This window comes from Petaurus breviceps, unplaced genomic scaffold, assembly GCF_028583685.1.
Source record: "Petaurus breviceps papuanus isolate PSGF00001 unplaced genomic scaffold, PetGlider_PUasm1.0 140, whole genome shotgun sequence".
In the NCBI taxonomy this organism is placed as follows: Eukaryota; Metazoa; Chordata; class Mammalia; order Diprotodontia; family Petauridae; genus Petaurus; species Petaurus breviceps.
In genome coordinates this window covers 26,452,137-26,462,630 of record NW_027185698.1, presented here as the reverse complement: position 1 = coordinate 26,462,630, position 10,494 = coordinate 26,452,137, and the positions used below count along the sequence as shown (strand labels likewise).

Below are 10,494 nucleotides of genomic sequence, written 5' to 3'. Positions count from 1 at the left end.
AGAGAGAGAGAGAGAGAGAGAGAGAGAGAGAGAGAGAGAGAGAGAGACACACACACACACACTTTTTCTTTCTTATTTGAAAAAATTCAGAGAAGAGTGAGATTCAAGTATTGCCCCCCAACGTCCCCTCCACTTGTAATAACTCTTCCTTACATACCTCTTTTATGTGAGAAATTTTCCCTTGACGGCTTCTCCCGTCCCCCTTCTCCCAGTGCATCACTTTTTCTAACCCCATCCTTTTCTTTTGAGATCATTTCACATAATCAACTTACACCCATAACCTCTGTCTAATGCAAACTCCTTTTAGCTGCCTTAATAATGATTTAAGTTCTTAGGAGTTATATGTATGAAATTCCCAAGCAGGAATATAAACATTATAAATCTATCAAGGCCCTTATGATTACTCTTTCTTGTTGACCTTTTTTTTTTAACTTATTTGTAATTTATGGAATAAAACAAGCATTTCTATAACATAGTACAATAAAAAAGATGAGTGCATGTACACTGTAAATCTTCTTTGTACAACTTGCTATTCTCTTCAAATATAAAACAAAATTAGCACATAAATTTCTTTTATTTTTTTCTTTCCTTCCCCCTCCCACCCTTGATATGGCTACCATATGGCTACAAATATATATATATATATATATATATATATATATATGCAAAATTGTTCTTATACATACTTCTATTTATGTTTACCTTTCTGTGTTTCTTGAGTCTCGTGTTTAAATGTTAAATTTTCTACCCAGCTCTGACCTTTTCATCAGGAATGCTTGAAAGTGCTCTATTTCTAAATAGCCATTTTTCCTCCTGAAGATTATACACAGTTTTGCTGTGTCGACAATTCTTGGTTCTAATCCTATCTCCTTTGCCCTTTACACTATTATATTTCAAACTCTCCTATGCTTTAACATGGAAACTGCTAAATCTTGCATGATCCTGATTATGGCTCTACAATATATGAATTATTTCTTTTTGCCTGCTTGACGTATTTTTCTCTTTGACCTGGGCGCAGATCTTGGCTATAATATTCCTGGAGTTTCATTTTGGGATCTCTTTCAGGAGGTTATCAGTAGATTCTTTCAATTTCTATTTCACTGTCTTGGAATGATTTTTCTTTCACATTTTCTTCTATTTTCCCCATTCCTTTAACTTTATTTTATTGTTTCTTGATGTCTCATGGAGTCATTAGCTTTCACTTACCCAATACTAATTTTTAAAGAATTATTTTCTTCAGTGAAATTGTGTACCTCTTTTCCCATTTGACCTATTCTGCTTTCTTTAGTGAATTTTTGTGCCTTTTACCATTAGGCCAAATCTATTTTTTAAGGTGTTATTTTCTTCAATATTTTTGTGTCTTTTTAAAGCAAGCTATTAATTCTCTTTTCATAATTTTCATTCATTGCTCTTTCTTTTCCCATTTTTTTCTCGGCCATTCATTTCTTTAACTGTTTCAGGAATTCTTGTTGGGCTTGGATCCAATTAGCATGTTTCTTTGCTTATAATGGTTTTCATACTACTGTCTTCTGATTTGGGAGCTTTTTAGGGTCAAATTCTTTTTTTTTTTGGTTGTTTGCTCATTTTTTTTCCAGCCTATTTCTTGACTTAGAATATTATGCTAAAGTTGGGCTCTAGTGACCTGAGAGTCAGGAGGCACTGTCCCAAACTTCAGTTTCTTCATGCTACTATCTTCAGACCGAGTTTTGGGGGAAGGGTGTGTGATAGTAATGGCATTTAGAGATTCCCCTGTATTGGCTTGGTTTTTCAAATTGATTGTGTTAAAACCCAGAGCTTGTTAGTCCCATCTGCGGGATGGACTTGTTGATGTGAAAAGAGAGTCCTGAACTGGGAGGAGCTGGTGACATAGATTTGGAGAGACAAGAGAGAGGCAGAAGAACTTTTTGGAAGCAGCACCTCGTGGAGGCAGAGAGAGAGACTGAGAGAATTGCTGGGGGCCACTTTGAATTGCCCTGGACTTTTGAGACCTGCCCCCTGACCTGCCAAGGACTGAGGAGACATGGCTGTTTTGCTGGTACTTTGTCTGTCTGTTTTGATGTTGTTTTGCCAGATTTGTCCACTGGTGAAAGACAGTCCTTTTGTTGAAGAAGTCCTGGAACCTGGCTGTTGGCTAAGAGCTCCTGAGACTGTCCTGCAGACAGAGAGTGAATACTGTCCACTGGTGAAGAACAGTGCTGTTGTTGCAGGGGTCTGGGAACCTTTCTGTTGGTTCAGAAGCCCTGAAGAAGGATTTTCTTGTTGTATGTTTACAGAAATCCTGGGAGAGGGTTTTGCTAATGTTTTCAGGGCTTCTAGGACTGTTCTACAGACAGAGGATGAATTAATGAAGGGACTGGCAATGTATCTTGTGGCCTTGCTAAGCCTTGTCTCCCCAGGAACTAAGATTGCTGAGAACTTGCCTCCTGTCAAGATCAAGAAAAGACCTCCATTTGGGTATTAAGTGCTGTGCTTAAACTTGATGTAACTCTGGGGTAGATTCAATTGTGATCCAGGGGTGGGGAACTTTTGACCTTTTTGTGCTCTGTGATTGAACAAATGAATGTACTTTACTTATGTTTGGAAACTAATCTCCATTTGAGAAGAGGGGCTTTGTGGTGGACTAAATGAAGGTACAGCCTAGGGGTGGTATAGTATTTAGAACAGGGACTTTGTAATTGATTGAATGATTGGAAGGTCCTGGGGTGGGGTAGTCCTTGGAGATTATTTAATCACACTTAGTAAATGCTGTATTTGGAATGATGTCATGTTTTGATCTTCTCTGCTCTTGGTTGGTCACTGAATAAAATGGAGAGCACCTATGCTGGTATTTTGAACCTTGGGAAGTTGCCTTTCCTTGGCATTACATTATAGGGTGCTGCAGGTTTTTGGTTCTTCCAAGGTGGTATGATGCTGGGAAAGATATAGTGACTGCTCTGTGCTCTAGGTTTTACCCAGGAAGGAAACCTGGTTCCTTGCAACCATAACTACTCACCATCTTTGCTTTGAAACTACAACCAGGGCCCCTGTTCCCTTATGAACAACCAACAGCACTCCTCTCTACTCTGAAACTACGTGTGCCAGCTGCACGCAGGGCCAGAAAAGGGCACCTTGTAATCTCTTTCTGACCAGTTGTCTGATCCCCTTACAATCTCTGGGATGAGAGCTCTTTAGTTATTACCATGGAATGTGTGGTCTCTGGACAGACTTCTACTTCATGCCACAAATTGCTCTTCCTATCCTCCTGAGTTTCTTAGGCCAGAAAAATGTCTCACCCTGACCTTTTGGTGACTCTGCCACTCCAAAATTCAATTTGAAGCATTTTTAAGAAACTGTTTGGATGGCAATGTTCAGAGAGTTCAATTGGGTTGCCTCTAACCCACCATCTTGGCTCCAATTTTAAATAAAATTCTGCCTCCATGAAAGTAGACCAGTGTTAACAGTCTAGCAGGTGTTCATATATTTCCAAGATCTTGCATTTCATATAAGGAACACTAAATGCAAATGACAGCTAAGTTATTTTCATAAAGAAATGTAAACAAAAACAATTTTTTCATTTTCTAAATTACCTTTTTTCCTTCTAGACCCAATGCTCAGTGCAATTTATGCCATACCATTAGTAAGTAAATATATATGTAATATGTGTGTATATATATATATAATATATATGTACACACACGTATGTATATTTATATTGAAGTACAAATTCCTTTATGGAACCCTCTTTGGTCCTCTCAACTGGAAATACCCTCAAACTCTCCTAGAGCATTTTGTTTGGATCTCTTTCTTGTTCCTATAACATTCTGTCTTATGTGACACTCATTTACATATATGTCCTGGACACCCTGTTCCAGGGCAAGAGCTATCATTTTTCATCTAAGGCTACTCAGTAGCTCAGTACGTAGGGTGCTGACTTTGGAGTCAGGAAAAACTAGTTTCAATTCCTGCTTCTGACATTTACTAGCTGAGTGAGCCTGGGCAAATCACTCTCAGTCAGCCAGCATGAGAGAACAGTGAGTAGTATCCAGGCTTCCCTTAATCCAGTAGAAGGGAAGCTAGGCTAGTAGTATCATCCTGAATTGTGAGAGGATACCCCAGTGCCCCACTCTCCTTCTGTCTCTAAGGCCCTTGCGTCCTCCGTACCCCCACACTATTGCCACAAAGTACCCTAAGTCTTGCTATCTGACTAACTGGCTCAAAACCTCCCCACCAAAACATGTGGAACCCCCATTCCTTAGAACTAGTAAGTTATTGTTCTCTATTCCCTTCCACTATTATTACACACCCAAAGAAAAAGTCAGCAGAGCTCAGCTGCCTTTCCTGATGAGGAAGATATGCAAATTATTCAGAAGGGGAAAACGCAATTAATACCTGAATTGGGACCTAAGAGCATACCTTGTCTATGTTCCTATGGCTAGCAAACTTTATCTTCTCTATGAATCTCTGTGATTGAGTACTGAATGCTACCTGGGTGAAAACTTTCTTCCCCTACTACTGTGCTTTGCTCCCTCATCCCAATAGCCTCAATCTTATCCCACCAGTGCCCATAACCTGCTTCCCCTTCCACTGCATGCTCTGAAATGTCATGCTATTATTAACAAACTGACATTTGTATGTGTTCCTCCTGTCATATTCCTTTCATCTCTTAAATGTGAAAATCTGAATGAATCCCTCCAGAAGATGCTACAAAAGATCCCTGACTACCCTCTCTAATACCAGGTATGCCCTCACTAATGTCCTCTCTGCCCTCCCCAAATACAAGTAGCCAGGATCAGGAAAAGGCAAATTCTTTGTTCCTTACTGTGACTTCTAAAACCCTCTCCCTGCCATCATCACTTGTTCACTTTCCCTCTTTCAAGCTTCACTCTGTCCAGTTATAACATTTAATCTGATCCTGGTGGCAGTGACCTACCAGTCCCTGGATAACTTTTCTTCCTTGAGAGCTTAATGTCTATCTCATGCTCTTCCTTTCCAGCCCTTATACTTTGTTTGGTATTCCAATGCTGTGTTGATATCCCCTCAGATACTTTTAAAAACTTTCCATCAATTTCCTCAACTCTCATGACTTGCACCCATACTTAAAACACAGAAACAGTCATTCTCTCATTTACATTATCACCCACAAATTTCTCATGTGCATGATCCATAACTTTGAAATTCTTCTTTCTAAACAAAACTTCCCATTTTCCCCTGTACCTTATCATATATTCATCTACATCACAACTTCTAAGCATTCTACCTCCCTTCCTGAATCCCTTGGTCACCTCTCAACCCTGCTCTGATCTAACTTTCCTCTCTTTGCCAGTTCATGGAATATTCTGTTCCCTTATGCTGCCAACTGCTCAACCCCTTCCATACCCTAAACCTGGAAACACCTCCCTCTATCATCTGCCTTCTCTTATTTGTTCTTATTTGTACGGTGTTGAATAGTACTAGAAAGCAGCATGCAACCCCTTGTTCTTTGAATCATCTACAACTTGATGTCATCTAATCTCAACAGCTACTCAACAACCTCTACTCCTCCCTGATTAACTATCACACAATCACATTTTCCGTAACATCTTCTTTAAACCTTCTTATCGCTCCTCAAACCATGAATACCATCCACTACTCACTGTTCTCAGTAGAGTACCATTTTATACCCCCCCCCAAAAAAATTGGGACCACTTATCTTGAGCTTCCTCTTCTAAACATAAAACTCACTCCAATGTGATTAATAATTTTTAAGTAGCCTAATTGCCAATGATCTCCTAAGTGATAAATCACTTAAGTCTTCTCTCAGTACTCATCCTTCTGTTGCTTTTGACATTTCTGACCACACACCCTTCTGTGCATTCTCTATTCCCTTTGGGTTTTCATGACACTTTTCTCTTTTTGTTCTCCTCCTTATCAGACCCCTCATTCCAAATCTCTTTTCTTAGGTCATCAACCATCTCACACCCATTTAGAGTTTTGTCCTAGGTCCTCTCCTCTTTCCCATCTATACTCTCTGCATAACCTCATTAGCTACTATGCTTTTTCTTTTCCTGGAGGGCAATTGAGTTTAAGTAACTTGCCCAAGTTTACATGGCTAGTTGTGTGTGTGTGTGTGTGGTGGCGGGGGGGGGAGGGGGGTGTTAAGTGTCTGAGGCCAGAACCAAACTCAGGTCCTCCTGACTCGGGGGCCGGCGCTTTACTCACTGCACCACCTAGCCTCCCTAGCTACTATGCTTTTAACTCACCTCTATGCAGATTACATACAAATCCTGCCCCAGTATCACCTGGAGGCATCAATTGCCTATTGGACATTTCCAACTAGATATATGCAAGACACACCTCAAACTCAACATATCTAATACGAAACTCAATATATTTCCTCGTCGTTCCTAAAACCTCCTTTCAAATTTTCCTTTCTCTTAATAGCACCAATATGTTTCTAGTCTGACACATTCATGAACTTATTCTTATCCTAGACTCCTCACCTCTCTCCTCCAACATATCAAGCCAGTTGCCAAATCAAGTCACTTCTACCTTCATAACATCTTTCACATCTCACCCTTCTCTTCACTCATACAGTTGCCACCTTATTTCAGGTCGCATAGCCTACATTGTTGCAACACCCTTCCAAATGGTCTAACTGCCACTCTAACTCACCCCTAGAAACTGCTGCTAAAGCAGTTTTCCTCAAGCACAGTTTCAGCATGTTGCTTACCTATTCAATCAACTCCAGTGGCTTCCTATGGCATCTAAGTAACTCCCCATAGCCCCAACTTTGTAGGCTTATTAGACATGACTCTCCCTCTTGCACTCTCTGATTCAACCAAACCAGCCTCTTCTCTTTTCTTTACACTTGACACCCCATCTTCATCTCAATGCCTTGGCACTCGTTCTAACTTCATAGAATGTATTCTCTTCTTACTTCCAACTCAGAGTCCTTTCTATTCCTTTAAAATACCATTTTCTGGATGAAGTCTTTTTTATTCAGTACCTAGTGCCATCCCTCCCATACTACCTTTGTACATAAATAAATACTTTGTACATAGTACAAAGTATTTGTACTCATCTCCTTTATAGAGTGGCTATACTTATCAGTATATACATATTATATATAATGTAAACATCATATAATACTACATAGCTTCTTTCTTTGTACATACTTATATAATACTTTGTACATAGTTGTATTACTTCACGTTTATTCTATATGTCTCTATATGTGTACATGTCTCGTCACTGAAATATGAGCTCCTTGGAAATAGGGATTGTTTCATTCCTTGTACTTATAACTTCAGAATCTGGTACACAGTAAATGCTTAAAAATATTTGGTGAACTGAAGATAATATGAAGGTATGTCCATACCAGGAGGAAAATTCTGAGAGTAGGTCTGGCAAAGAGCTCAGTGCCTATATAGTAGATACCTAAGAAATAACTAATGAGATTGTATTGATGATCTTGCCCAAAGGTTTAATAAACATGACCAACAGACTTTTATTATCTTATACAACAAGATTGTCCTTCCAGTTGAAACCCTATGATCCTAAGTGTAGATGCAACCAGTTATTGCTCATAAAGCTCTTGATAGATACATAGATATAGGCAGGCTATGGACACATATATGTTACATAAATGGAGACTGGGAAAAGAAAGGAGATGAAAAAAAAGAAGCTATGTAGTAATATTATATGATGTTTACATTATATATAATATGTATATACTGATAAGTATAGCCACTCTATAAAGGAGATGAGGGGCCCTTCTAGCTCTAACCTCCATGTTCCTATGTGTAGGTACAATCTGCTATATCTCTAAGCTGAGCCTGCATATCAGCAGCTAGAAAACAATCGGTTTAAGATGAAATAAACATATTACATATAAAAATAAGAAATCACATCGGGGCAGCTAGGTGGTGCAGTGAGTAAAGCGCCATTCCCGGAGTCAGGAGAATCCGAGTTTGGTTCCAGCCTCAGACACTTAACACCCACACAAAAATACTAGCCATGTAACCTTGGTCAAGTTACTTAATCCCAATTGCCCTCCAAAAGGCAAAAAAAAAGAAATCACATGAATAAGGAACTGACCATCAAACCTTGTATTTGAAGTTCTGGCCTTTTGGTAGTCTATGCAACGGTATTCACTGAGAAACTTCATTTGGGCTGAAGCAAATCCCACTAGCCTAAAACAACATGTTTATGACTGAACACATCATGGAGAGAAAAACAGAAGAAGAAATAGTGGTAGTCCCTTTGATATATTTCTGTGTCATAAATCAATGTATCAGCCTGTGTAGAGGACCACAGGCCAGTGGGGCTCTGACCCTGTTGGCTGAATAAGCCCTCTCAGCTGAGGACCTTGCTATGAAGCCTGGATCTGTTCCCCATCCCCCAGGAAGGCTCACAGGTATGAGCAACACGCCCTCGTGAGAAGTGTGGTTATGTACTCCCAGCTTAGGAACAAGGATGCTCAGTGTTCTCAGAGGAAACTATAGTAATGTTACAATGTAGAACTAAGTAGAAACCTTAGGACAATTCCATCCTGTTCTAGGGAGGTTTAGGGAGGTTTGGAACATCCTGCCCGATACTCGCACCCTGATAACAAGGATAGAGTACATGGCCGTCACATATGAGACGAATAGGAACAAGGGCAATGGTGTAATCCCAAAGACAGTGGCTTATGATGATTATGCAATTTCACACTATATATACTGGACTCTTAGCTGAATAAAGTTGACTCTGTTTTCTACCGTACTGGAGTCCCGCCTCATTTATGATTGTGAACCTCTGGGTAAGTAACTCTTTTCAAGTATCTGTTTTCCACCTAACTTTTCTCTCTCAGCTCTGCTGTTGGTCGGCAGGGCTCCTCTCACACTATCTCAGCTCTGTCATGGAATGACAGGGTTCCCCTGAGCTTGGCTCCCCACAAGCCTGGACTCCTTCAAGATCTTCCATGTCACAGCTATGTCCAACACTCATTTTTTGCTTTAAATCAAAAGTATCATTATTATATATCTGGGTAACTATTTCTAGCTGTATGCCATTAAGCAGACATTCAGTTATCATTAAGAACATTATCATTAAATTTGGATCAAGCAGGACCACTGGATGGAAATTAGTTGGCAGAAAATTTTGGCTCCATGTAAGAAGGAAGCTTCCAGTAACTCTAAAACCTATGATTCTATGAAAGAGAGCTCTCATCTCCAAATGGAATGCCATGCATCATAAGTCAATGATTTTCCCATCACTTGGAGTATTCCATCAGAGGTGTGTTGACCACTTTTCCAAGATATTTACCAAGAGAGGCAGGAGAATAGATGGAAATAATTTCTAAAGTCCCTTTCAATGCCAAGATTCTATCATTTTCCAAAGATGAAATGTACAAATGGTCGTTATGGAAGGAGACAAGTGCCAGGCCACCCTACCCCACCAAACCATAACTTTCAAGGAACTTGAATACAATTTACAATGACATAGTGATTTAAGACAAGCAAAGCATTTTGAATATTTTATCTTACTGGTTCCTCATAGACAGACCCATGAGGAATTATAGCATTATCTCATTTTGCAGGGGAGGAAATGGGCTCAGCTAGGTTAAGTAACTTGACTAGAGTGACACACCAAGTGAGCATCAGGGGGAAAATTTGAACCTAGTTTCACCTGGCTCTGAGTGCAGTGTTCAAGACCGACATCAAAATCAGTTTCTTTTTATTTTTAATGTTTCTAAATCTGCTTCAGAACCAGGGGCACCAACTTCATAGAAGCACAGACAAGAGGAGAGAGCTGCACATTATCTTACTTGCCTCATTATCAAGGAAACCACAAAGAGTGATGTGGCAAAGCTTCTCCTGCGACAGTCGCCATTCTTCTTCTGTCTCTGGTGCATCTCCCCACCACAGTTGTTGCAACAACGGCACATGCAGAAGCACAGCCCAACAAGGGGCAGCAACACGACAAACAGCAATCCCAGACCAGCCAACACAATAAAGCCGATTTCATAGTGGGCAATCTGGCAGTCAAACAGAAGACACAGGAAGCATTAGGGCATGCCCAACGGTTCTCATATCATAGACCACCACTTACCATCCCATGCTTGATTCTTTTTTTTTTTCAAAACCATAAGAGAGCAGAAAAATGAGTAATCTCTAAGATGGCAAAGGGACCAAAAGAGGCCAGAAGTTTTTGATGACTTCTGCTCCCTCTGAACTTAGTAGAGGTCACAATACACAACTCCAAATCCAAAGCAACCAATGGTTTGACTTTCGCATCCCGAGTGAGGTTTTGTCTTGTTTTTGAGACTTCCTTAACACATATAAAGGAAAACACTGCTTCCTTCAATGGGTAGCAAACTTAAAGAATGTATTAAACCAAGGGATGGTACAAATGGATTTTTAAAAGAGAGTGTAGAATTTTTAAATGACAAGTCCAAAAATGGCTACTCAGAGAATTTAGAACAGAAATCATTGAGAAAATTGATGAAGTCTATGGAATTGAAGCATATTTTCTCACTTTTTTTCTTCCTTTTTT

At 39.8% G+C, this 10,494-nt stretch overlaps 1 protein-coding gene across 5 annotated transcripts in view; it reads right to left on the bottom strand.

Annotated features, from left to right (window-relative positions):
• The window catches only part of PROM1 (prominin 1), a 165,092-nt gene that overhangs the window by 73,822 nt on the left and 80,776 nt on the right, over nucleotides 1–10,494 (bottom strand). For all 5 annotated transcript variants that reach the window (XM_069069400.1, XM_069069431.1, XM_069069421.1 and 2 more), the window contains exon 5: nucleotides 9,771–9,976. In XM_069069400.1, coding sequence (XP_068925501.1) covers nucleotides 9,771–9,976 — 206 coding nt within the window. The remainder of the gene's footprint in view (nucleotides 1–9,770; nucleotides 9,977–10,494) is intronic.